The sequence below is a fragment of the Macaca thibetana genome, chromosome 2 (assembly GCF_024542745.1).
Source record: "Macaca thibetana thibetana isolate TM-01 chromosome 2, ASM2454274v1, whole genome shotgun sequence".
NCBI lineage: Eukaryota > Metazoa > Chordata > Mammalia > Primates > Cercopithecidae > Macaca > Macaca thibetana.
This window is the reverse complement of record NC_065579.1, coordinates 1,748,469-1,775,757: the sequence shown is the minus strand read 5'-3', so window position 1 is coordinate 1,775,757 and position 27,289 is coordinate 1,748,469. Positions and strand designations below refer to the sequence as shown.

Below are 27,289 nucleotides of genomic sequence, written 5' to 3'. Positions count from 1 at the left end.
TTATAAAGGGACGATTCACAAAGGGGTGGTGAGGGGAAGGCAAACCACAAAGGATAATGCAATTACACGAGCTGGTGAGGCAGAGCTGTTACCCATGCTAGGCCCAGAGAAGACAGCCAGGGCAGTGAGTGGTTCCCAGACATCCAAGGCAGAGATTCGTGTGCAAAGAGCTGCCCTGAGATGAGTGTGAGTTTGGTTGAGAGGTGCAGCCAGTTTGAGACATATCTACAGGGAGGAGTCAGGAGAATAAATACTCTCATCTCACTTTCTTCCTCCCCTCTAATTTTCCAAACCTCCCTCTTAGCCAAATACCACTGGAAGCCAAAGGCCAAGGGAGCCCATTGAGGCCAGCCTCCTGGGGCAGGGTGGAAAAGAGTGGGAAGTGGATCTGGAGGAGCAAATGGAAGCTTTCTGGCACATTAAATAATAAAAAGTGACATGACCAGTGATACAAACCAAGGATTAGAGTTTGTCCAGTTGCTTGCAATTGGGGTCCTTTAAAAAAATCGGCATGTGCAGTGGCTCAGGCCTGGAATCCCAGCACTTTAGAAAAATCAGCCGGGCGCAGTGGCTGACGTCTGGAATCCCAGCACTGTGGGAGGCTGAGGTGGGCGGATCACGAGGTCAGGAGATCAAGACCATCCTAGCCAACATGGTGAAACCCCATCTTTACTAAAAATACAAAATTAGCCGGGTGTGGTGGCGCATGCTTGTAATCCCAGCTACTCAGGAGGCTGAGGCAGGAGAATCACTTGAACACGGGAGGTGGAGGTTACAGTGAGCCGAGACTGCTCCATTGCACTCCAGCCTGGCAATAGAGCGAGACTCTGTCTTAAAAAGAGAGAGAGGCCGGGCGCGGTGGCTCAAGCCTGTAATCCCAGCACTTTGGGAGGCCGAGACGGGCGGATCACGAGGTCAGGAGATCGAGACCATCCTGGCTAACACAATGAAACCCCGTCTCCACTAAAAATACAAAAAAATTAGCCGGGCGCGGTGGCGGCGCCTGTAGTCCCAGCTACTCGGGAGGCTGAGGCAGGAGAATGGCGGGAACCCGGGAGGCGGAGCTTGCAGTGAGCCGAGATCGCGCCACTGCACTCCAGCCTGGGCGACAGAGCGAGACTCCGCCTCAAAAAAAAAAAAAAAAAAAAAGAGAGAGAGAGAGAGAGAGAGAAGGGAGGGAGGGAGGGAGGGAGGAAGGAAGGAAAGAAGGAAGGAAGGAAGGAAGGAAGGAAGGAAGGAAGGAAGGAAGGAAGGAAGGAAAGAAAGAAAGAAAAGAAAAAAGAAAGAAAGAAAGAAAGAAAGAAAGAAAGAAAGAAAGAAATCAATTGAAATTGATCCCTAACTTAAATGCCTCTAGAAAAACCTTCAGCTTTTGTTTTATGACTGGATTTCCAAAATCTAAGTTACTGTTACTCATGTTTACAGACCAGTCTCTGACATGATTTATCTGTGATTCTGAATATTCTCCTGTCTGAATATTCTGGCATGTGGCAATTGGGGATGGCCCCTACTTCCCACCCACTGAGGAAGAACCACGTGGTGCCCCACCTGGCTGAATGGGAGCTCTTACGCAGACCACCATTCTGGCCCCACCGGAGAACGCTGGTAGCAGGCTTTGTGGGTCCTTCCCTTGCCAGTACGCTGTCCTGTGGGTCCTTGTCCTGTGGGAGAAGCAGGGAAAGGGGACAGAATTTGCTGGGGGAACCATGGCTGAGGACTGGAGGCAGAAAGCACCTTCCCTATGTAACTTTCCATATACTGAGAGAAACCTAGAAAATCATCCTTTTTTTTTTTTTTTTGAGACGGAATTTTGTCTTGTTGACCCGGCTGAACTGCAGTGGCACCATCTCGGCTCACTGCAACCTCCGCCTCCCAGATTCAAGTGATTCTCCTGCCTCAGACTCCCGAGTAGCTGGGATTACAGGCACTCGCCACCACACCCAGCTAATTTTTGTGTTTTTAGCAGAGAAGGGGTTTCATCATATTGACCAGGCTGGTCTCGAACTCCTGACCTCAGGTGATCCACCCACCTTAGAGGCGTGAGCCACCGCGCCCAGCGGGAAATCACCTTTGGATCCTTGTGATGGAAAACACTAGGAAGGAAAGCCCACAGCCTTCTAAAGTCACAGTCACAGGCAGGCTGGGGCTCCATTTGCCATCCTCCCGGGCTGGATCCTAAGAACAGAAAGAGTGGTCAGCTACATGGTGTGACTTGAGGGGCTTCAAAAGGCCTGCTGAACCCCAAACGATCTCCCCCACTGGCCTGAGATTCTGTCTGAAGTTTCCATCATTTGAGTCATTTCTTTGTGCTAAGAATTTCCTTCCAGAAGTTGCCTGCTAAAATGTACATGCTGGCCAGGCGCGGTGGCTCACGCTTGTAATCCCAACACTTTGGGACGCCATGGTGGGCGGATCACCCTGAGGCCAGGAGTTCAAGACCAGCCTGGCCAACATGGTGAAACCCCATCTCTACTAAAAATACAAAAATTAACTGGGAGTGGTGGTGGGCGCCTGTAATCCCAGCTATTCAGGAGGCTGAGGCAGGAGAATCGCTTGAACCTGGGAGGTGGAGGTTGCAGTGAGCAGAGATCTTGCCACTGCACTCCAGCCTGGGTGACAAAGCGAGACTCAGGCTAACAAATAAATAAATGAATAAAATGTACATGCAGCCATAGAAGGATATGGGACTTACTTTTCATTCATTTTGTTTGCTCAACATCTTACTTCCCTTCTTAGGTTTCAAGAACTCTGCCCCCTCATGAGAATTTGGAGGACGCGGAGCCTATCTTCTGCCATAGACACCTCGCCAAGAGGTACAGCATGGCTGTGCCAGTCCTTCTTGTACTCAAGGCAGGGGCACATGTCCCAGGGTCAGGAGCTGGTGACACAGCAGAATTTAGGGAGCGTTTATTTCAGCAGCGGGTGGCAGGGGTGGCTGCAGCCATGCTCCCACAGTTACTGCTTATGGCATGATTTGGGCTGCAGTCAGGAGTTTGAGACAAGCTGGTCCCAATTGCTACACGGCATCTTCTGTTCCTGCCTATTTTCCAAGCCTGTTCCTCAGCCTTCCCGAGAGTCCAGAGCTTACCAATATTCTCTTACTAAATGCGTAAGCTGCTGAAATCAGACAGAACCGTCTTCAGTTGCATGAGACTAAGAACACTGATTGATACAAGAGGTGACACATTGACTCAAGAGTGCACCAGCCACAGGTAGGTACATTTGTCTAATTTAACTAATTGTCACATCACGAAACAGCAGGACCCCAGGGAAGGTTTTTGTTGATGGGGAGAGGAAATCAGGAGAGTCTGGTCTGGTGTTGCGTTGGCTGATGGGACTTGCCCGGAAGGCTTCATGGTAACCTGAGGCATCGCCGGCACTAGGCTGGGCGCAGTGCAGGAGGGAAAGGTGGGGTCATAAGGGTAAAGCCTAACAGGACCTGCCGCTAATGCTGTTGAATGTGGGCCCTGAGACGGCCTTGTTCAAACTTCCATAGAGCATCCAAGGGAAGTTTCTGCTTTGTCAAAGACAGACCACTGATTTTATCTCTTTGATTTGCCTAAACATTTCTGCTGACAGTCTGCATGGTAATAGCAGTTTGTGGGATTTCTAGCCTCTGTCCCTCCCCATCCCTCCCCTGTTACGTTTAATTCCTTTATGATTTAGTAAGCGGGGATTAAAAACTTTGAGGACGGTGTAAATTCTAAACTACCGAAGGACGGGGACCGTGTCTTTGTTCTTTTCTCTCAGAGAGGAGCACAAACATTGTTTGTCATTGAATAGCAGGAGAAGGGAAGCTGAGAATCTAGTGAATACAGATACTGAACATCTGCTAAGAAGTTGTAAGCAATTTTTTGTGAAGAGTTAGGAGGGTTCACAAGCGAGTAGAATTCATTCCTTTCTGCTTCCTCTTTACTTCCCTTCAGAACGAGGACTGTCTCTGGCAGTCAGCTTACTGACTGGATAAACTCGGGGCCAGTTATTACTCTCTTAGTTTCTCCACGGAAGAGTCATGTCTATCTGCCAGAGACTTTGGGTATGAAGCCAGGGCACCTGGAGAGGGCCCAGCTAGAGGTCCATTATTTTATTTATTTATTTATTTATTTATTTTTGAGACAGAGTCTCGCTCCATCGCCCAGGCTGGAGTGCAGTGGTGTGATCTTGGTTCACTGCAACCTCTGCCTCCTGGGTTCAAGCAATTCTCCTGTCTCAGCCTCCCGAGTAGATGGGATTACAGGCACCGGCCACCACACCCGGCTAATTTTTGTTATTTGTAATAGAGAGGGGATTTCACCACGTTGGCCAAGCTGGTCTTGAACTCTTGACCTCAGATGATCCACCCACCTCCGCCTCCCAAAGTGCTGGGATCGCAGGCCTGTTCTGACGGCAGTGGCCGGTCACACAGCAGGTGAGAGGCCACATCTTACCATCTTACGTCAGACCCTCCGGCTGTGTTTGAAATTCTTTGTTGTTGTTGTTGTTGTTATTGTGCTATGGAATCCTTGCCTTGCTGCATCCCCAGGGCACTGACTCACCATCTCCAGCACGCACTCTTGGAGTTTTTTCCAGTAGGTTGCATTGAATTGCGACCTTTTCGGCTCTGTGGAGGTCACCAAGGGGAGGACATTAAAAAATCATCCAAGGGAAACCACAAAGGAACATGAAACAAATACACACAAGCTGCATTTAATTTAAAAAATATTTATGAGACATGTTGCCTTTTATTTCTATAAAATGTTACCTAATAAATATTTTACCACGATAATGAGGATGAATTATAATGATGGAAAAAGAACTTGGGTGGGCGGTGGGGAGTGGAGATGAGGAATGGAAACATTTTAAATTTTAATTGAAACTTCAATTCGTCAGACTTGGCCTCTGCACCCCATCTTGAAAGCTGGCAGAGAAAAGAGAAAATGTCCTGTTGTGTGCAGACCAAGTTTCGAGTCTTGGCACACAGGCAGGTCAGTAAACAGAGGACCAGTGGCAGCGGCTCTTGATGACCTGAAGCAGAGGCTTCTTAAAAGTGAGGACGATGAGGGTGCAGGCCACCAGCAGGGTGAGGCAGCTGGGGAGGATGAGCACCAGGTAGAGCAGGCCCAGGTCCAGCCGCTCCCACTTACAGTCCCGAGGCACACCCCCGGGCAGCTCCGCCAGGCGGATGATCTTGGAGGAGAGGTTACAAGTGACCGTGGCCCAGTCGGCCACCGTCTGCCCCTGCTGCAGGGCCCCCCAGCCGTCCACCCCACAGCAGTCATACGGATTCTGACTGAGGTAGATGGTCCGCAGACCTCTCGAGAGCTGCTCAGACACAGCCTTCTGGGGAAGGGCTGTGAGCGAGTTTCTACGGAGATCCAGGGTCTCCAGGGCCAGGCTGCCCCCAAACCTTGGGAAGGTGGTCAAGCAATTTCCCGACAGGTCTAAGTCCCTCAGATTCCCAAACCCGGAGAAGTCCAGCGCCATAAAGTTGGAGTGGAGGCCCATGTTCCTGAGAGACAGGACCTGTAACATGGGGGCAACGTCCTGGAGTGGGGCGAGGCTCCCATTCAGAACCCCCCAGTTGCTTGAGAGGTCTAAGGAGGTGAGGGAGGTCCCTTGGAATGGGCAGTCTGGCAATGCCCCCAGCCCACAGCCCTCCAGAGAGAGGCTCCTTAAAGATGCCATATTCCTGAAATCCACACAGCTAGGGGGGCCCACCCGGTCCAAGGCAGCTGGCAGGGGACAAAGTGAGATCTGATTGTGGCTCATGTCAAGTGTAGTGATGTTCCTGGCGTTGGCGAAGAGGCCAGGGGGGACGCCCAGGAGCTGGTTGGAGCTCAGGTTGAACAAGCGCAGGCTGCCCAGGCAGCTGGCCAGCCCTGGAGTCAGGTGCAGCTCCGACAGCTGGTTGTGGCTCAGGTCCAGCTCGGTGAGCGCTCCAGGGGGCTCGTGCTCCCGAATGTGAAGCGTCATCAGGCAATTCTGGTTGAGGTTCAGGTGGGAGAGGGAAGGCATTTTCCTCAGGAAGCCATCTGGCAGGTACTGGAACTGGTTCTGGCTCATGTCCAGGAAGCGGAGATCTGCGAGGTCGCTGGAGGAAAATTCTTCCCAGAGGTTGACGGTGGTGATGTTGGTCACATTGCCGTCCACAAGGAGGAACTGGGCCACCATCTCCCTTGGCGACGAGGTGTTGTACAGGTCCCTGTAGAAGCCCATGTTGTTGTCACGCAGCAGGAGGGTATGCAACTTGCTGTACTGCGGCAGCAGCGGGAAAAACAACAGCTGGTTGTGAGACAGGTCCAGCGTCTCCAGCTCAAACGCAGCCTCTCCCCCGGCCGCGAGGAACCACTCCAGGACATTGTAGCTGACGTTGAGAGACTGCAGCTGTGTGAGCCCGAAGTCCACAATGCAGGGGAGGTTGTTGTAGGCCAGGTTGAGGTGTCTCAGCTCAGTCAGGCCGTCAAAAGCACCTCCCTCAATCTCAAAGATGTAGTTCCTCTGCAAATCCAGCTCCCGGAGACGCTCCAGGCCCTCGAAGACCGAGTCATCCAGCCGCATGATGGTGTTCCTCGCCAGGGACACGGACTGCAGCGAGGAGAGGTTCTGGAGCATGAGGGCCGCCATGTCCTCCGTCAGGGAGTTTCCTGACAAGTCCAGCGTCTGCAGGCCTGGCAGGGTGTGGAGTGCCGCTGCCGTCTCTTTGTAGTTCTCTGAAAGGCAGTTGTCCCCCAGGACCAGGCTGCGCAGGTGGCCTTGCTCCTGGAAGGCGCCGCGGCCGATGCGTTCCAGGTGGCAGCTGTGCAGACTGAGGCTCTCCAGGAGAGGGTAAGGCTGGAGGGAGTGATTCCACAGGGCCTTGAGAGGGTTGGCATCCAGGATGAGCGTCCGGGCGTGGGGCGGGAGGCTGCTGGGCACCGAAGCAAGGCTCTGCCCTCGGCAGTCAGTGTCTCCACCCACCTGCGGCCAAAACCACACTGGTCAGCAGGGAGGAGGCCCAGAGGCAGGCATTTATGCCCAGAAACTTAGTTCACTTATCAGACTGTCCCTGCAACTGCTGGGGATGGCTCTAGGGATGTTCATTTTCAAAATAGGATAGAAAAGGCCAGGCACAGTGGCTCGTGCCTGTAATCCTAGCACTTTGGGAGGCCGAGGCGGGTGGATCCCTTGAGGTCAGGAGTTCAAAACCCGCCTGGCCAACATGGTGAAATCCTGTCTCTACAGGAAATACAAAAAACTAGCTGGGCGTGGTGGTGGACACCTGTAATCCCAGCTACTCGGGAGGCTGAGGCAGAGAATTGCTTGAACCCAGGAGGCGGAGATTGCAGTGAGCTGAGATCATGCCATTGTACTCCAGCCTGGGCGACAGAGTGAGACTCCATCTCAAAAAAAAAAAAAAAAAAAAAAAAAGGACTTGAGAGCTTTCACCATCCTGAATTGTACAGGGAAGTAAAGTGGGACTGCAGTGGAGAAGCAAAGAGCCGGGGCAGTGCTGGGACTGGAGCCCAGGGCTCTGAATGCCCAGTCCAGTGCTTTTGCTGAACAGGGCTCTACTCTGATTGTGCAGAATAAGGAGGCGGGAGGCACGAGGCTGCCCAGGTCACACTGCGGAAAGCACACATGCCAGGATACTGTAATTCAGCCCCATGTTTTGCAAAATTGGCAAAACCAACAATCAGCCATAGGATGTCATTTAAGTGTCTAGGACAAAAATGGTTTTTTTGTTTTTGTTTTTTGAGATGAAGTCTTGCCCTGTCACCCAGGCTGGAGTGCAATGGCACGATCTCACCTCACTGCAACCTCCACCTCCTGGGTTCGAGCAATTCTCCTGTCTCAGCCTCCCAAGTAGCTGGGATTACAGGCACACAAGTCACCATGCCCAGCTAACTTCTTTTGTATTTTTAGTAGAGATGGGGTTTCACCATGTTGGTCAGGTTGGTCTCGAACTCCTGACCTCAGGTGATCTGCCCGCCTCAGCCTCCCAAAAGGGCTGGGATTACAGGCGTGAGCCACTGCGCCCGGCCAGAAAAAAGTTTTCAGTGGTAAGCCAGAGGAGCAACGACATTCTTTTGTGCACGTTCATCAGTAACACGAGCGCAGTGGTTGCCTGCAGTTGTGGGCTCAGTCCCAGAGGGCAAGTGCGGCAACAGGAGAAACATCCCGAGAGAGGAAGAAGCACAGGTTTGGAGGACAGACTCACGTCTGAGTCTCGGCTCTACCACCACTAGCATGGAACTTCTTGGAGCCTCGGGTTCTTTATCTGATAATTAAAAGAAAACCTTCCAGTAATTAAACATGGATACTGCATTGACATGTGGAAAGCTAAACTCTTCCATCACCTCAGCCCCTCTCTCAGAGAAATACCAGTCACCTTCTGTTCCATGTTTTTCTGGATCTTTCCTAAGATATTACCTACCTTTGTCTAAAAACAAAAATAAAACCATACTCTGCAAACTGTTCAGTAACCTATTTTTCTCCTGGTCAATAACATACGACAGACTTACTGCCTTGGCAGTACAAATACATTTGATCATGATCCTTTTAGGAAGCATATGCATTCACTTCTTGAACAGCACAGTGGTTGAGAGCAGGAGTTCCAGGGCCAATGCTCCATGGCTCTGCTTTTGATCAAATGGGTGACCTTTGGATGGTTACAGAACCAAAAAAGACCTCCATTACCCTGCCTGTAAAACCGAAATTATACTCGTAATTTTCTCATAGGGTTTTTTTTTTTTTCAGGATCAAGTGCAACTGTTTACGTGAAACACATTTACTGTGCTTCATGAATGTTAGCTCTAATTATTAGGATGATCTAATTAAGTCATTTCCTACTGCTGAGCATTTGGGTTTCTCTAATTTCCAGATGAACATTCGAATGGATTTGCCAAGGTCTTTCCACATCCCCCCTCCCTCTTTGGTATTTTGATTGGGATTGCATTATAATTACAAATTACTCTGGAAGAGAATTTACTTTTTTTTTTTTTCTGAGACAGAGTCTCACTCTTGTCGTCCAGGCTGGAGTGCAGTGGTGCCATCTCGGCTCACTGCAACCTCTGCCCCCCGGGTTCAAGCGATTCTCCAGCCTTAGCCTACCAAGTAGCTGGGATTACAGATGCCCACCACCATGCCAGGCTAATTTTGCATTTTTAGTAGAGGCAGGGTTTTGCCATGTTGGCCAGGTTGGTTTCAAAACCCTGACCTCAGGTGATCCACCCGCCTTGGCCTCCCCAAGTGCTAGGATTACCGGCGTGAGCCACCGTGCCCAGCCAGGTGTGTGTCTTTATGTGAGTGAGTGTTGCTCTCCTCCCTGTGTGGGGACTCACTGGAGAATGTCAGGGGCTTTCTTCACGCTGTGGGACGCTGTTTCTCCACAGCTGCTGCAGTTGGGGGTCACACCTCTGCAACTCCCAGTGGCCCCACTGAAGTGATGTAGAAGGACCACATGGCCATCCCAGAAAAGCTTACCATGTCCACTTTCTTTCTTTTTTCTTTCTTTTTTGAGACGGAGTCTTGCCCTCTTGCTCAGGCTGGAGTGCAGTGGTGTGATCTCAGCTCACTGCAACCTCTGCCTCCCTGGTTCAAGCGATTCTCCTGCCTCAGCCTCCCAAGTAGCTGAGATCACAGGCGCCTGCCACCACGCCTGGCTAATTTTTGTATTTATAGTAGAGACAGGATTTCACCATGTTGGTCAGGCTGGTCTCAAACTCCTGACCTTAGGTGATCCGCCTGCTTCAGCCTCCCAAAGTGCTAGGATTACAGGTGTGAGCCACCACACCTGGCCAACGTTTACTTTCTAATGAGGTCAAATAGATGCTGTGATGAGGGCGAGTAAAGGGCACCCAGACTCTCCAATTCTCAGTCCTCAACTCGGAACAGCTGCAGGAAACCCACTCTTTGGGCTCCCTGGCAGCCAATTCTCTACTCCTGCCCACTGGGCCAGACAGTGCCAAGCAGAGGGTCTAGCCTGAACTCTGAAAGGCTATTCATTTATCTCTCCTCTTCCTGTGCCTGGGAACCCCTGAATAACTACTGTGCAGTTAATCCTTTATTGCCTCTGTAAGAGAATGCTGGAGGTCAAACATAGCAGAGATTAATAATAATATGAGTGATAATGGATAAACGCATAGCACTTACTATCTACCAGGCACTGTCCTGAGTGCTTTACATGTATTAACTCATTTAATCATCAATCAACACAGCATGATGTTATTGGTAGATATTATTATTACGTATATATTCTACAGATGGAGAAACTATGGCCTAGAGGGCCCCAATGTCACTAGCTAAGGGTGGGGCTGGGTTTTAAACTGGGCCAGTCTAGCTCGTAACTCCTATGTCATACTGGAATATACTCTAGCACAGTGGTTATAGGTTACTACTAAAAGAGGTTAAAAACCATGACAGTTGGGTGTTAAAGATTAATCTGCTTTAAGAATACATATTTGAGGCCGGGCGCGGTGGCTCAAGCCTGTAATCCCAGCACTTTGGGAGGCCGAGGTGGGTGGATCACGAGGTCAGGAGATCGAGACTATCCTGGCTAACATGGTGAAACCCCGTCTCTACTAAAAATACAAAAAAAAACTAGCCGGGCGTGGTGGCGGGCGCCTGTAGTCTCAGCTACTTGGGAGGCTGAGGCGGGAGAATGGCGTGAACCCGGGAGGCGGAGCTTGCAGTGAGCCGAGATCACGCCACTGCACTCCAGCCTAGGAGACACAGCGAGACTCCGTCTCAAAAAAAAAAAAAAAGAATACATATTTGAATGTGTTAGCCCTGACATCCAATTTGTCTTCCCAGTGCCTAGTATATAATATGGTTCAAGAAATGTTTATGAAATATGTGTTTCGGCCGAGAGCAGTGGCTCAAGCCTGTAATCCCAGCACTTTGGGAGGCCGAGATGGGTGGATCACGAGGTCAGGAGATCGAGACCATCCTGGCTAACACGGTGAAACCCCCTCTCTACTAAAAAATACAAAAAACTAGCCAGGCGAGGTGGCGGGCGCCTGTAGTCCCAGCTACTCGGGAGGCTGAGGCAGGAGAATGGCGTAAACCCGGGAGGCGGAGCTTGCAGTGAGCTGAGATCTGGCCACTGCACTCCAGCCTGGGCGACAGAGTGAGACTCCGTCTCAAAAAAAAAAAAAAAAAAGAAATATGTGTTTCTTTCTTTCTTTCTTTTTTTGAGACAGAGTATCACTGTGTCACCCAGGCTGGAGTGCAGTGGCGTGATGTCAGCTCACTGCAACCTCTGCCTCCCAGGTTCAAGCGATCTTCCTCAGCAGCCTCCCAAGCAGCTGGGACTATACGCACGTGCCACCATACCTGGGTAATTTTTGTATTTTTAGTAGAGACGGGGTTTTACTGTGTTGGCCAGGCTGGTCTTGACCTCTTGACCTCGTGATCTGCCCACCTCGGCCTCCCAAAGTGCTGGGATGACAGGCGTGAGCCACCGCACCTGGCCTAAATATGTGTTTCTCAAGCAGATTTTTGATATCATTGTTATATAGGTGAAGGAGACAATTACTAGGAATTTCTCAATTTTGACCCAAGTCTATTTTCACATATAGGCTGAAAGCCCTAGAGAAGGCACCCGTAAAGGCTTGGGTATCCACTCTGTGGGTCTTCTTAGCCTGAGCATGGTCCAGGCTGCTGCTCTGTGGTACAACATGGCAGCAAACCCTCCCTACAGCTATGTAAGCCTTAGCTGTCAACCCGTCCACAAACTCTGAGGCGGGCTTCTCCAGCCTTCATGCACCTCACCCAGATATTCTCATACCATCAGTGCAGCTCAATCATTCAGTTTTTTGTTTTGTTTTTTTCTTTTTTTGAGACAGAGTCTCACTCTGTCACCCAGGATGGAGTGCAGTGGTGTGATCTCGGCTCATGGCAACCTCCGCCTCCTGGGTTCAAGCGATTCTCTGCCTCAGCCGCCTGAGTAGCTGGGATTACAGGCATGCACCACCACGCCCAGCTAATTTAGTAGAGACAGGGTTTCACCATGTTGGCCAGGCGGGTCTCGAACTCCTGAGCTCAGGTGATCCACTCGCCTTGGCCTCCCAAAGTGCTGGGATGACAGGCATGAGCCACCGCGCCCAGAATTTTTCTTTTCTTTTCTTTTTTTAAAGACAAGGTCTTCCTCCATCACCTAGGTTGGAGTGCAGAGGCATGATTTCAGCTCACTGCAACCTCCACTTCCCGGGCTCAAGCCATCCTCACATCTCAGCCTCCCAAGTAGCTGGGACTATAGGCGTGTGCCACCACACCTGACTGATTCTTGTATTTTGTAGAGATGTGGTTCCGCCATGTTGCCCAGACTGGTCTTGAACTCCTGGGCTCAATTGATCTGCCTGCCTCAGCCTCCCAAAGTGCTGGGATTACAGGCGTGAGCCACCGTGCCCGGCCTGAACCATCCAGATTTTTAACAAGTTGTTCTTGTTCTGGAAGGCTGCCCTAGGCTGGTCCCGGATGCCTCCTATCCTCAGCAGGTGTGAGAAGGGTGGGGCAGGGACTGTCTCCCAGGCAGCAGCTTAAACTCCTGTGGTTAACGGGCAGCTGCACATGGCACTGTGCTAGGCAGGCACAGAGTGATTCAGGCTCCTTCATTCTCTGCCCTTCCCGATGGACAATCCGTCAGCTTTTTCTGAATGGACCAAGCTTTGTCAGGACAGGAGCAACTGACAGATCAGGGTTCAAGGGAAAACTCACCAACTTACAGCCCCGTTGGGAAGCTGCTGTGGCCGTTACACTTCTGTCCCTCCAGTCCACTGTCAAGAAGTGAAAACCCAGGCAGAGCCAAAGGGGCAGCAACTCCATCTCAAGGGCAGCCCTGTGGACGGAGGGCAGGGAAGAAGCAAGTCAGAGAAGGACATCCCGGGGGGCTGTTTGTATTCTCGGGAGAAGGAGCCAGTTCCAGTTCTATGTGGTCTTGGAGCTCGACGGAGCTCACAGCTCCACAGAGGTGCAGCCCACGGGCTACTCAAATACCTCCATGTAGCCAAGACTTCCAGCGTTTCACTGAAACTGTTGACAAGGACTCAATTTCATTTTGCCTCTACCCTTTGATGGACGGGTGGCTGAACACTAAACTTCACTGAGTCCAGCACAGAAGGGAGAAGCATAAGGCTTGAGTAACCAGGCCTCCGGTCACCTGGAGTTTCCCATATTTCGTAATTCTGCTGAAGTGTTCCTGCCTCCAGCTCCGATCGGCCTGAGGCATCCCGTGAGCTCAGGAAGTCCTTGCTGAGTGAGTGAATGAACAATCGGAGAGTGGACTGAGACTGGAAACGGATTGGAGCCCCTGTCCCACAGAGTTACTACTCAGCAGCTGATGTGAGGCTGACCTCTTCGGTTAACTCATTTCACTATGACCCTTTGGAAAAAGAGGTTTGATGTTTTGCCTGGACAGGGGGAAAAATGGAGAGGAAAATGAAGAAGAAAACTTTGGATAGAATAAAGATGGTTAACGAAACGAGGTTGCCAGCCCTCTTGTCTGGCTGGTGCACACAGAACAGTGGTAATGAGGAGGCTTGAAGGTATACTCACACCAGCAGAGATTCAGAACCAAGAGGAGCCAAAAAGGAAACGCAATATACTCATCACATTTGCCAGGTGAACAAAGGCCCGGAGACACTACTGGAGGTTGTGGATGGCCTTAGCGGCAGGGCTGAGAGCAGCCCCCGAGCTCCCTGAGCTCTGATGAGTGAGCAGGGCAGACGCTCCCAGCAGTGAGGCTGCACTCACTGCTGCCCTGCTGGGTACCTGACGCCTGGTGCGGGCCCCCAGCTCTGCATTCTGCAGACCCAGCAGCAAGAGCCGGCCCCAGCATTCCGTCTGTCCCCTTCCTTGACACCCACCTGAGGCCCAGTGTGTGCCCTCCCATCTTCTCCTGGGCCAGCGGCACCAGCTCATCCCACCTGCTCGCTCCAGCCACTCAGGGGCCTCCTCTTTCCTTTCTTCACATGTATTTAGGGATCCTGAAGGCTTATTTTACCTTCTTGATCAGATTTGAATGCCCACCAGTGCAAACAGACTAACTGAAGAGCCAAATGAAACCGGGTAAGCCAGCTTTCACTTCAGGCCAGGCCAACTCCCCTTACTACAGAGAGAACCTCCAATGCGGAATTCACCAGAACTTGCCAGACACTGGGAATCCCCTTCCAGACCCACTTCTGCCTCTGCACCCACACAGGAATCACTACCCTGTGGCCGGCACAGGGGAGAGAGGGCAAAAGTAGAGCTGTATGGGTTCCTGACCTCAGAATCCCCCATCACCCTTCCCCGCCCCCACGCCCCTGAAACCTGGGATCACATCACTGCCCACCATGAGATGAGGTTGCATAGTTTCAGATTTAGTAAATTACAAGGCATCATTTCAATGCTAGATACATCCTTATACCAACAAATTGTCTATCTGACATTCAAATTTCACTGGGCATCCTGAATTTTATTGAGGGAGATGGGGAGGTAAGAACCCTCCCTTCCTCCCTGCCCGCCTCTGTCAGGTGTGGGGTGGCACCCACTGCTGCGACTCCGATCTTTCTAGAACAGCCAGCCCTGTATATTGAAGAACTGAATCTAGATGTGTAAGGGGCAAGAGTGCAGGTCCTTCAGTGAGGAGGTAACCTTCAGACTGGAAGGCAAGACAGGCCTCGCGTCACACTCAGCAATGGCATTTTAATTTATGGGTCATCTAGAATTTTGCAAGTTTAAAACATATCCTCTCCTTCCTCCTAAACTCAGCCAACTGGCCCAGAAAAACTCTTGCTGTGGCCCTGGGTAGCTCCTTCTGGCAGGAAGCACAGGATATCATGGGAAGATCAGGGAATTTGGAACCAAGCAGACTAGAGTTTGAATTCCGCCTCTGTTGTTTGTTATTTGTCCTTCAGGAATTCAAAATCTCCAAGACTCGGAGAATCCATCTACAAAATGGGAGTAACGATAACTATTCCAGAGTTGCATGAGAATAAACCAGTCTCATGTATGTGAAAGGGCTTCGTAGCTGTAAAGGTAGTAACACAATTATTAATTACGACTTGTGAGTTTCAAACACCAGTGACTTGACTGAGTGCTGGTTGTTCCTGTGTAATCTCCAAGGTAATTCAGCAGCTCCACAAAGTCTAAAATAAAGGCCTGAGTAATGTGGCTGGAAGGATGAATTACACCAACCAGATGTGTAAAAGGTATGCAGGAAGGTTCAATCAAAAACTACATTCATAAATTGCAGAGCAAGGCTAACTTTGGGCCGGGCGCAGTGGCTCAAGCCTGTAATCCCAGCACTTTGGGAGGCCGAGACGGGCGCATCACGAGGTCAGGAGATCGAGACCATCCTGGCTAACACGGTGAAACCCCGTCTCTACTAAAAATACAAAAAACTAGCCGGGCGAGGTGGCAGGCGCCTGTAGTCCCAGCTACTCAGGAGGCTGAGGCAGGAGAATGGCGCAAACCCGGGAGGCGGGGCTTGCAGTGAGCTGAGATCCGGCCACTGCACTCCAGCCCGGGCTACAGAGCAAGACTCCGTCTCAAAAAAAAAAAAAAAAAAAAAAAGGCTAACTTTGGGCACAGACGACTGTGCTGGCTCACAGCAGTTTGTCCCCAGAGCCATGCCTTCCCCTTCCCTGCTGCCCTCGGTGTGGCAGGGCTCTGACTTCTGAAGGCTCTGAATCTCGAGCTGCTGTCACCTGGCCTCCAGCGGTTTAGTCAACGGAAGCCACTCCTGGAGGTCAGAGAGCAGAGGGCAGAAAGAGTCCGGAGTATTTCTCTCCCTTCCTCTCTGCCTTGGACAGAGACATCCTAGAGTTTCTTCCGCTGACCCCAGGCTCTGGTGACACCACCTCCTCCTCTTTTTGTTTTTTGTGTTTTTGAGACAGAGTTTTGTTCTTGTTGCCCAGGTTGGAGTACAATGTTGCAATCCCGCCTCACTGCAACCTCCGCCTCCCCGGTTCACGCCATTCTCCTGCCTCAGCCTCCCGAGTAGCTGGGACTACAGGCGTGCGCCACCACGCCTGGCTAATTTTTGTATTTTCAGTAGAGATGAGGTTTCACCTTGATGGCCAGGCTGGTCTTGAACTCATGACCTCAGGTGATCCACCAGCCTTGACCTCCCAAAGTGCTGAGATTGCAGGCGTGAGCCGCGGTGCCTGGCCTGCCTCCTCCTCTCATCCTCACCCTACCGAGTTAGGGTGAGGATAAGAAGCTTCCTGAAGCTGCTCGTCGCTGTGTTGACTGGGTATTTGCTGATTCGCCTTCTCAGCCTCTTCCATCATGTGTTGCCACTTTCTTGCATTCAATATCCTCTGTTTTAAATAATCTGGGCAGTTTCTGTTTCCTGGTTGGACCTTGCCTGATACAATCATGTGAGAATGGCCATGACCCAGTGCTAAATTAGATGTAATGACTGTAAAGAAATAAAAGGCTTTCAAAATACTGACCACTGAGTTTGAGAAACCCACTTCCTAGAGTGTGTAGCTGCAGAGAGCTTCCTCAGAGCCATAGCACTGCAGAGTCCAAGGTAAACAATCGGCTTGCCGTATCTCCCTGCGAAATTCCATGACTCATCCCCTGCGAGTACAGGACTTGCTTCCTCTCCCCCCACACATCCTCAGGGCTGAGGGCCACGCCACAGCGCCTGCAGCTGTGAGGGCATCTAAGCCAGCACGTGCCCAGCATCCCGGAACGGGTGGAAAGCCCGGGAGCTTCCCGAGGGGCTGCCAGCTGGTGAGTGTTCCGGGACCCTGAGTTGCCTGTTGCTCCTGTCTTGACAAGGTTTGGCCCATGTGGAACACTGCTGCATTCTAACTAGTTATGGAATGCCGTGAGTCTACTCCATAACCAACCCTGTCTATGAAGATGTGGTGTTGCTTTTTAGGCAGAGAAGACAACATGGTTTTCAGCCTCCAGACCTGGTCATAGCAACAAAGTGGTAAAAAGATTCATTCATAAAAACAACATGAATGGAGGTTGTATTCTGCAACAAGAGAACACTGACAGTGAGGAAGAAGAACCTGCAGCCGCTGCGAAGAGTCTCCTTTGTTTTAGAAATTATGTTTCTTTGCGACCAGGTGCGGTGGCTCAAGCCTGTAATCCCAGCATTTTGGGAGGCTGAAGCACTTACAGGGCACTTTCTTTTTTTTTTTTTGAGACAGAGTCTCGCTCTGTCGCCCAGGCTGGAGTGCAGTGGCCGGATCTCAGCTCACTGCAAGCTCCGCCTCCCGGGTTCACGCCATTCTCCTGCCTCAGCCTCCCGAGTAGCTGGGACTACAGGCGCCCGCCACCTCGCCCGGCTAGTTTTTCTGTATTTCTTAGTAGAGACGGGGTTTCACCGTGTTAGCCAGGATGGTCTCGATCTCCTGACCTCCTGATCCGCTTACAGGGCACTTTCATGGTGTCCGTAATTTATGTAACCTACCTTCGAATGGCTCAATAGAGATGGTAAAGCAAAATATTACTACTCAGTAAATTTAGCATTGTACTTTCTTGTAAACTTTTCTGTAAGTTTTAAAGTACTCACATTTAAAAACAAGGAAAATGAAATAAATGTTCCTGAAAACAGAGGTAAAATTATGGTAATCTTTGTTCCCATATTTTCAGGAATTACTAACGTATCTTTTTCAAACACTCTTCTCAGAAAGGTGCTTAGGAAACATTTGTCATGTTAAAAATGGAAATACAGGCTGGGCACAGTGGCTCACACCTGTAATCCCAGCACTTTGGGAGTCCGAGGTGGGTGGATCACCTGAGATCAGGGGTTCGAGACCAGCCTGGCCAACATAGAGAAATCCCGTGTCTACTAAAAATACAAAAATTAGCCAGGTGGCTGGGCGCGGTGGCTCACGCTTGTAATCCCAGCACTTTGGGAGGCCGAGGTGGGTGGATCACCTGAGGTCAGGAGTTTGAGATCAGCCTGGCCAACATGGTAAAACCCCGTCCCTACTGAAAATACAAAAATTAGCCGGGCATAGTGGCAGGCACCTGTAATTCCAGCTACTCGGGAGGCTGAGCCAAGAGAATCACTTGAACCGGGGAGGCGGAGGTTTCCGTGAGCCGAGACCCTGCCATTGCACTGCAGCCTGGGCAACGAAGTAGGAGTCCATCTCAAAAAATAAAAAAGAAAAAAACCGATTGTGATCTTTGGTAAATTAATACATTCCTGTATTTTGAAAAAGTGAATATTCAAATGGTGGATGCGTTAACAAGAACCTGAAATTGAGGACTGGAACAGCAAACATTTAGAATTGTGATGTGTGAATTAGAGCTTGTGATTTGCTTCTCTAGCTTTCTCTTAATAATGAATTTGTTAAAATATAGGCAATACAAAGGTTTTGAATTTTTTCCCCCCAAGAACTGTCTCACACCCTGCCTGCAGGTAGAACAGAAAATTGGCACGCTTTTTCTGAAGGACAATTTAGCACAATTTATCAAAGACCTTAAAAGTGTGGATTCTCTTTGATTCAATGTCTAGGAATTTATCCTAAGGAAATACACTGTACATAAAAATATTTTAAAAGGAGTATTCAGGCCGGGCGCGGTGGCTCACGCCTGTAATCCCAGCACTTTGGGAGGCCGAGGCGGGCGGATCACAAGGTCAGGAGATCGAGACCACGGTGAAACCCCGTCTCTACTAAAAATACAAAAAATTAGCCGGGCGCGGTTGTGGGCGCCTGTAGTCCCAGCTACTCGGGAGGCTGAGGCAGGAGAATGGCGTGAACCCGGGAGGCGGAGCTTGCAGTGAGCCGAGATCGCGCCACTGCACTCCAGCCTGGGCTGGGCGACAGAGCGAGACTCCGTCTCAAAAAAAAAAATAAATAAATAAAAATAAAAGGAGTATTCATTGTAACATTAGTAATAATAATAACAAAGTGGAAACCATGAAAAGTCCAATAATGGGAGCACTGGCTGAATCACTTATGATGAAACTACACGACAGGAATGACGTGGTGTGATAACAAATGCTTTGGTAGCAATATATTGATTGACGCAGAAAGATGTTCATAATAAAATAATATCAAGGAATGGAAAGTGTAAAGCAGAATGTGTAGTACAATCCCCAAGTTTGCTAAAAGAATATGCAGGCCAGAGAGGTGAAATGAGAGGCGCACGGTAGCGCGGGGAAGGCAGTGCCATGGTTCCCAGCACTGGTTAAACACAGATCTCTGGTTCCCACCCGAGCCTCACACTCCTGGTCAGCCTGGGCTCTACTGGGGCTTGTGACAAGGGATGCTCTGGGAATGCATGAGGCTCTGCCTCCACCTGGAGGGGGATTTAGGGGCCACAGCAACCCTTCTTCCCTTGGGCCCTTCCCACAGCGACTCCAGACAGCCAGTGTGAGGAGCCGGTCTTGAGCACCTCCCTGCTCAGCCCTCATTTCCTCAGGGCCACCAATAAGCCAACTGGCTTCCCCATGTGGTCGGCATCGGCCTGGTAGGGCCAGCAGAGGGCAGTTCCCCTTGTCCTGTTCCATGCCCACAGGCTGCATCTGGCCACAGGTCTTAACGAATGCAAACCTGCCCCCACTGGGAAGTGACACCTCGCCCTTGCATGCTGGTGGTGGCTGGGGCTGGGTCCTCGGTGTCACTTTTCTATAGGAGAGACCCACATAACCTCTGCTGATGGGCACTCAGCCGCATAACGCAGTAGTGTCTAATTTCCCTTCAGCATCATGAATTTGTTCCCGCTGGTCACTTCCGAGGGAGCGACCACCTGCCACCGCCCTTCTCGACACGAAGGAGCAGGTGGCATCTGTGTAGAGGAAGGGACCCTGGGCTGGGGAAGGAGACCTGGGCCCAAGTCTGGCTCCTTCACTCTGGTGGTGGCCGTGGAGGACGACACTTGCCTTGCTGACCTCACGGGGTTGTGTCAAGGCTGAATGAGACAGTGTGTGATGAAAGGCTTTGTCAGTGTGAGGGAATGTTTTGGACTCCAGTTCAGTGGGCGGGGGACCCCCACCTCCAAGTCCTCCAAGGCCCGTGGGAGAACACTCCCCCGCTGGAGGGGGACAGACACTTTCTATAGTGAGACAAAGTGGTGCATTAATCAAAGGGAAAGCGGAGTTCTTCTGTGCAAACAGCGAGCTGGTGTTGAAGGAGGAGGAGCTTTCGTCCCTTCTCCCACCCCTGGGAGCTGCAGCGTGTGGACCCTGGGATGTCCAGGGGGAAAAGAGCACCCAGAGTCCAGGGTAGACTGTTGGCCGCAACTATGGGTGATGACAGCGGCTTGGTGGCCACAGTGGAAAAACAATGAAAATACATCTCCCCACCTCGACTACTTGGTTTCCCTGAGAACCTGTACAGCTGAAGAATGAAATGACATGGATTCCTGACAAGAGGCCAATTCAAAGGTCAACTCAGTGCTGTTCGAGGTCTGCATAATGGCTCCCAGATTCTGTCCGGGCTCCTCACTGTGACAGCTCACGCTTACCGAGTGCTCACCTTAGAATATGGCTGTACCAGGTGCTTTACGTATAATTCCCACAAAAATCCTAGCAGGCAAATGTTGTCATCCCCATTTCACACTTGGTCAACGGAGGCTCACATAGGTTTAGGCCGTAGAGCTAGAGAATGTTAGAGCCACAATTCAGACCCGGGTCTGTGACTTCTGCATCAACTCAACCTCAATTCCGCAAGCCCCAGCCACCCTGGGATGCCTGCACTCCTTGACTAAATCACACATGCCCACATACTCTTTCCTCTGTGGGAAAGGCTCCTTCGCTGGTCTCGTTCACCTACAAAGCTCTTATTCATCCTGCCAGGCTCAGTGCTGGTATCACCTCCTCATCACAAACGAATAGTTCAGTGGAGCAATAACCCAGTAATTCATGTGACAGTGTATTTCAGGTAGTTACTGTTCCAATGGAAGTTTTCTAATTTCTTATTATTTGGTTTTTATGATTATAACAAGGAATGTGAACAGTTACTAGGTACTGTTAGTCATTTAGCTTTTCCCCAACAACATACTATCCATCTATCTATCCTTCTGTCCATCTTTCTTTCTTCTTCTTTTTTTAGAGGTCTCACTATGTTGCCCAGGCTGGAGTGCAGTAGTTATTCACAGACGGGATTGTAGCACACTACAGCTGCAAGCTCCTCCTCAAGTAGTCCTCCCACCTAAGGCTACCGAGTAGCTGGGGCTACAGGCACACAGCACCACCCACGCTGCATTTCTTTCTTTCTTTTTTTTTGAGACAGAGTCTCACTCTGTCACCAGGCTGGAGTGCAATGGCACAATCTCCACTCACTGCGACCTTCACCTCTGGGATTCAAGAGATTCTCCTGCCTCAGCCTCCTGAGTAGCTGGGATCACAGGCACCAGATCACCACAGATCACCATCACACCTGGCTAATTTTTGTATTTTTAGTAGAGATGGGGTTTCACCATGTTGGCCAGATTGGTCTCAAACTCCTGACCTCAGGCGATCTGCCTGCCCTGGCCTCCCAAAGTACTGGGATTGCAGGCGTGAGCCACTGTGCCCGGCCTCATTGTGCATTTTGAAGTACATTACAGTCATTGATATACTTTCCTCTAAATATTTCAGAATGCATATCAAGTGATTTAACTTTTCTTTTTTGTTTGTTTGTTTTTTTTTTTTTTTTGAGACGGAGTCTCGCTCTGTCACCTAGGCTGGAGTGCAGTGGCCGGATCTCAGCTCACTGCAAGCTCCGCCTCCCGGGTTCACGCCATTCTCCTGCCTCAGCCTCCCGAGTAGCTGGGACTACAGGCGCCCGCCACCGCGCCCGGCTAGTTTTTTGTATTTTTTTAGTAGAGACGGGGTTTCACCGTGTTAGCCAGGATGGTCTCGATCTCCTGACCTCGTGATCCGCCCGTCTCGGCCTCCCAAAGTGCTGGGATTACAGGCTTGAGCCACCGCGCCCGGCCTCTTTTGTTTTTTGAGACAAGGTCTCGCTCTGTTACCCAGGCTAGAGTGCAGTGGCGTGAACTTGGCTCACTGCAACCTCTGCCTCTGGGATTCGAGCGATTCTCCTGCCTCAGCCTCCTGAGTAGCTGTGCCACACGGTGCCTGATATTCTGAACAGCGCTCCTGAGTAGATCATGGGACCATGGCCTTCTGTGGAGGCGAAGCAAGATGGGAGCTGCCAGAGGCCTTCTAAAGGAGGCAGAGAGCCTAGAAGAAAACTAGGGATTTGGAAGGAGATGAGAAGCCAAATGGAAGCATCAGTTTAAGGACCTGAGGAAGGGCCCAATGACCTAGAACAAGAGAAAGGCCACTGGGGGAGGCCTGTGAGGAGGTCTCAGGGCGCCAGGCTGGCTGGTGACTGGGAGGCCACTAACTTGCTGAAGTTGAAGGAGGTGGTCCAGGGCCAGGCAGGGAAAGCCCCACTCCCCACTGACCCTGCAGGGCCGAGGGAAAAGGCTCAGCCCTGGTGTCCGAGGACCACGGAGGGTGACCCTGCAGGGCCAAGGGAAAAGGCTCAGCCCTGGTGTCTGAGGACCACGGAGGGTGACCCTGCAGGGCCAAGGGAAAAGGCTCAGCCCTGGTGTCTGAGGACCACGGAGGGTGACCCTGCAGGGCCGAGGGAAAAGGCTCAGCCCTGGTGTCTGAGGACCACGGAGGGTGACCCTGCAGGGCCAAGGGAAAAGGCTCAGCCCTGGTGTCTGAGGACCACGGAGGGTGACCCTGCAGGGCCAAGGGAAAAGGCTCAGCCCTGGTGTCTGAGGACCACGGAGGGTGACCCTGCAGGGCCAAGGGAAAAGGCTCAGCCCTGGTGTCTGAGGACCACGGAGGGTGACCCTGCAGGGCCAAGGGAAAAGGCTCAGCCCTGGTGTCTGAGGACCACGGAGGGGAGACACTGGAAGGGCAGAAGAAATCTCAGGGATCAGGGCTGGACCAGGAGAGGAGTGAATGACAGTAGGAGGATCAGCAGGAGTCCGTGTCCAGTTGATATCTCAAATGGAGTGACATGAGCTTAGGAGAACACGATGTGTACCCCAGGGTGAGCCCCTGCCAGGCACTGTGGGAGTGGGGCTGCCTCAGATACTCAGGTCCTGCTTGAGAATAGACAGGTGAAAAGACGCAGCCTTACGTGCTCTCTCCTGGGAGAAATCCCTCTTTCTTGGAGGTGGCTGCAGAAAGTTGTTTGGTGCACGTGGCGCAGCACCTGCCTTAGGCAGCCTTTTGGGTTGGGGCTGGAGGAGGGGAGTCCCTGTGACCTCACCAGGCTTTGCGGCCGCATGGAGCCCATCCAGTACCGGCCGCTCCTCGCGCCCAGCTCGTGGGTGAGGACCATGACAAGGTTCCACTTCCTCCTTTCTTCACTCTGTTGAGGCTAAAATCCCTCAGGCATTAAAGTCAGAAATGGCACATTGGTTTGGTCTCAGCACCTGACTCCGTTTGCTCTGGAAATTGGTTGGTTTCGCCTACTCACATTCATTTCTCCTTCTGGTAACAACTCTTCAATTCCCCTTTGAGAAAAGCAGCCCTTTCTTTCCTTTTTTTCTTTAGAAAATGTTTAATTGTAGTAAAATACACAAAACATGAAAGCGATTATCTTTTTTTTGAGACGGAGTTTCGCTCTTGTCGCTTCGGCTGGAGTGCAGTGGCGTGATCTCGGCTCACTGCAACCTCAGCCTCCAAGGTTCAAGCGATTCTCCTGCCTCAGCCTCCTGAGTGGCTGGGATTACAGGCGCGCACCACCACGCCCGGCTAATTTTTGTATTTTTAGTAGAGATGGGGTTTCACCATGTTGGCCAGGCTGGTCTCGAACTCCTGACCTCAGGTGATCCGCCCGCCTCGGCCTCCCAAAGTGCTGGGATTACAGGGGTGAGCCACCGCGCCTGGCCGAAAGTGATCATCTTAACCGTTTTTAGGTGTCCAACTCAGTAGTGTTAAGTACACTCACACTGTTGTGCAACCAACCCCCTTCCTTTCTTAAGAGTCTGCGTATGTTGGGGTCTGATCCCAACTTCTGGTTCCAGGATGGGGCCTATGAATAAGGCTGGGCCTGTGAGAGCAACTCCATTTTCCTAACACAGGCCCATCATAAAAGCCAAGCCCATGAGACTCAATCCAAGAGCAGTTGCTAGAACTCATGGAAAGCAGACTTGCTCTTTCTGTTTCAGAGGCCAGACCAGTGGGGATATAGTTGGAGCTGCAGGCAGCCATCTTTGCCACCAGCTCCAGGACTTGCCTGGTAATGAGGCCCACAGAGAGGAAGGCAAAGCTGAGGAACGGAGACAGATGGATTCCTGGCAATGCTGTTTGAGCATTTGGACCCAGCCATGCCCGAAACTATTGCCCATACAATTTTCAGTTATTTGAAACAATAAATCCTTTTTTTTTCTTTTTTCCAAACATATTTGAGTTGGTTTTTTGTCATTTGCAGCCAAACCAGTCTAAGAATCTGATCCTTGAACTCGGGTTTATCGTTGCATGTGAGGCTTATAAGATCCAAGCACTGATGTCCTTTTTCCTTCACCTCTCTGAGCTTTCAGAAATAGTCACCTAACCCAGCCCTGAGCCTCATCACAGACTGACAGACTGACCACATGACATTTGTTTCATGATGAAGTTAAGAAAAATGGTATGGGAGGAAAGTGAGTACAATAAACAAGTTCTACCAAAAGCAAAAAAAATGATAAATGTTTGTCACTGATGTGTAATGACACCTCAACAAGCATCGGTGAGTGCAGACACCTGTAAGTATGTTATAGACACAGCATGTCCTAAGAAAGACGGTGCTTTCAGTCGTGGTTGGAAGTCCACCCTCCCCTAACTTCTGAGGCTCTGAAACGGACCTGAGCACGATGTGAGGCACAGTCATTGTCCGTATGAGAGTCTGCGCACACTTTGCAGTGTGGACGCACACCGCAGCCAGAATGCAGGTTGTCATCAGTACTAGCATCTCTCTTCCAAAAGAGTCAAGATCAGAGACAGAAAGGTCAATGTGTTCTTAATGCCCAGAACAAAGATACTAGGCGTGTACTCTCTGTTTTGGAGCCTACCAAGTTATGTCTCTTTATCAAAGAGCAGGATCTCTTGGATGATGAATTTTAAAACTATGAGAGATTATGTTTACATGTGTTTTCATGAAGTTCCCATGAAGGTACTCATTACATGAAAGCTGGGTGTGGTGACTCATGCTCACACTCCCGGCACTTTGGGAGGCCAAGGCAGGAGGATTGCTTGAGCCCAGGAGTTCGAGACCAGCCTGGGCAACATAGCAAGATCCTGTCTCTACAAAAAAAATTTTTTAAGTTAGCTGGCATGGCGGCGTGCACCTGTTGTCCTAGCTACTCAGGTGGCTGAAGCAGGAGGATCATTTGAGCCCAAGAGTTTCAGCCTGCAGTGATCTGTGATCGTGCCACCGTACTCCAGTCTGGGCCACAGAGCAAGAGCCTGTCTCTAAAAATAAATAATCTTTTTTTTAAAGTTCCTTCTTAGTGAAGCTGAGTTATTATTATTATTTTTTAAACCTAAAGGCAGGAGTTAAGGTTTTTTCCTGGGCCCATGATTCTATAATCTTTAGGAACTATCAGGCATACACATACAAACCTGAGGGGTGTGTGAGGAGAATAAATATGCACTGTCTGTAAAGCCCAGCAACCCCCCAGCATCCACAGGAACAGTCTGCGTGTCACAGCCAGCAGGGAAGGAGCACACAGGAAAGCACGGAGGGCCAGCTCCACAGACTCTGAGTGTTTCTAGCATCCAGACTCCTAACAGGCTGTACCCATCACGAAGAAGCCTCCAGTGGGGTCCCCTCAGCCCCTCCGGAAGCACAGCAGCCCCGACCAGCCCCATCCAGAGGTTCCATTCTTAGGACCCCGACCTGGCCCCCTCCAGTCCCAGCCACTAACTGGCACGTGTTCGCCTTGTCTCAGAGGCAGCACAAAGCCACACCGGTGGCTCCTCACTTCTTTCCGTCTAGCTCCTGGGTACCCGGGGAAGTATGCTGACCCCTTCAGAAGCCGGCCCACATGGAGAGGCCACGAGGGCCACCGACGAGCTTCCCAGTCTGAGTCGCCCTCCTCTTAGTTTCCCTCTGATAAGCCATGGATCTAAGGCTAGGCTAGGATCCAAGTCACAGAGCCCCAGTGGATCTCCCAAGGACAAACCGTCTGTGGGGGAAGGGGCTTTGCACATCTTCACAGCTGTATCCCCAGGGCCTTGGACAGGCCTGGCACGTGGACGGAATCTGTGAACAGGTGTAGCTGTTAACCAGCCTTAGCGTCTTCATCTATGAAACAGTGGTTCTCAGTCCACGTTGTGGGACAGGAAAGGAGAGCCCAGCGCTCAGCATGCTGAGTGTGCACAGAGCCGTCCCATCATATCCAGTCGCCCAGTCCAGGGAGGGAGCACGGCTGTTCCCACTTTGCAGATGAGAAAACTGAGGCTCGGAAACCTTCACTGTCTGCTCACATGCTCCCTACAGAGCCAGGACTCAAACCCACGTCTGAGTCTGAAGCCCTGGTGGTTTCCACTACACCGCACCAGCTTTTCAGCTCTAAGCGCTCCTGGAGGGAGGCATTTCCACCTCCACCCAGAGCCGCGGCCCCCACGCCCAGCACAGAAGCGCGGCGCCTGGATGCAGCAAGCCACAGCTTCCCCCTCAGCCCTGAGCTGCCGGCCACGGACCTGACCTCCTACCGCCCAACCTCGCTCGAGCTCGCCCACCTGGAGAAGTCCCCCGGGGACGCCCCCACGCAGGAAATACTCACGGCTCCCGCAGGCGCAGGCGGCTCCGCGGGGCGCATCCTCTCCGGGGCTCCGGCCTCCTCGAGAGCAGCCGAACGCGGGGCTGGGCTCCCTCCTTTCTGTGGGGCATCAGATTATTTTAGCACCAGCGGAAGGAACAGACGGAAACTGAAGTCACATGGAGAGCGGGCTGCCGGGCGACTCGGCACAGGCTCACTCAGACCGGGCTGCGCAGAGGGAACTGCAGCGCGGGGCGCGGGGGATGGGCGGGCTGCGGGGAGCTGGCCCGACACCTGCACCTGCCGGCCTGGTGGCCAAGCAGCGGGGATGTTTAAATGGTTCTCCAGCGACGCTAACGGGGCCCCCCGGCTTTCCTGCCTTGGTGCCTAGCTGGGGTGGCCAGCTAGGGGACCCTTGCCTGTGAGGTCTGCTGACCCAGAAACTTTTCTACAAGCTTCCAGCCAAGGACCAAGCTGAGGCCGACTTTGAGAACCGCAGCGCAGGTGTAGAGGGGCAGCCCGCCGTCTGGAAGGGTCAGCCACTCAGCTAGTCTGTCTTTTTATCCACTCAGCTAGTCCTTGTGGATAATCTCCTTTACGGACCCTCGCTGTGTTAGAAAGAAGGGGAACTGCTTTGTCGTGGACTGTCAGAGTGCCGCGAGCTTCCTGATCATAG

At 51.4% G+C, this 27,289-nt stretch overlaps 1 protein-coding gene, 1 long non-coding RNA gene and 1 pseudogene across 2 annotated transcripts in view; 1 reads left to right on the top strand and 2 right to left on the bottom strand.

Moving 5' to 3' along the window:
• LOC126948015 (uncharacterized) overlaps nt 1-27,289 on the top strand; it is a 340,440-nt gene that overhangs the window by 144,653 nt on the left and 168,498 nt on the right. The gene's annotated exons all lie outside the window — the stretch shown is intronic.
• NRROS (negative regulator of reactive oxygen species) lies at nt 4,686-26,819 on the bottom strand. The gene is made up of 3 exons (XM_050779158.1): nt 26,638-26,819; nt 12,676-12,796; nt 4,686-6,936 (listed from the first exon to the last, which is right to left on the bottom strand). Exons 1-3 carry the CDS (start codon nt 26,742-26,744, stop codon nt 4,966-4,968), a joined length of 2,199 nt encoding a protein of 732 aa, XP_050635115.1. The 5' UTR covers nt 26,745-26,819; the 3' UTR covers nt 4,686-4,965.
• Nucleotides 24,857-26,605, bottom strand: LOC126947980 (uncharacterized; annotated as a pseudogene).

Coding starts and splice junctions, on each gene's coding strand:
- NRROS (XM_050779158.1), bottom strand. CDS start 26,744: ATGCCCCACAGAAAGGAGGGAGCCCAGCCCCGCGTTCGGCTGCTCTCG. Junction 12,797..26,637: donor CGCCTGCGCCTGCGGGAGCC/GTGAGTATTTCC, acceptor CTCCGTCCACAG/GGCTGCCCTTGAGATGGAGT. Junction 6,937..12,675: donor CCCAACGGGGCTGTAAGTTG/GTGAGTTTTCCC, acceptor TTTTGGCCGCAG/GTGGGTGGAGACACTGACTG.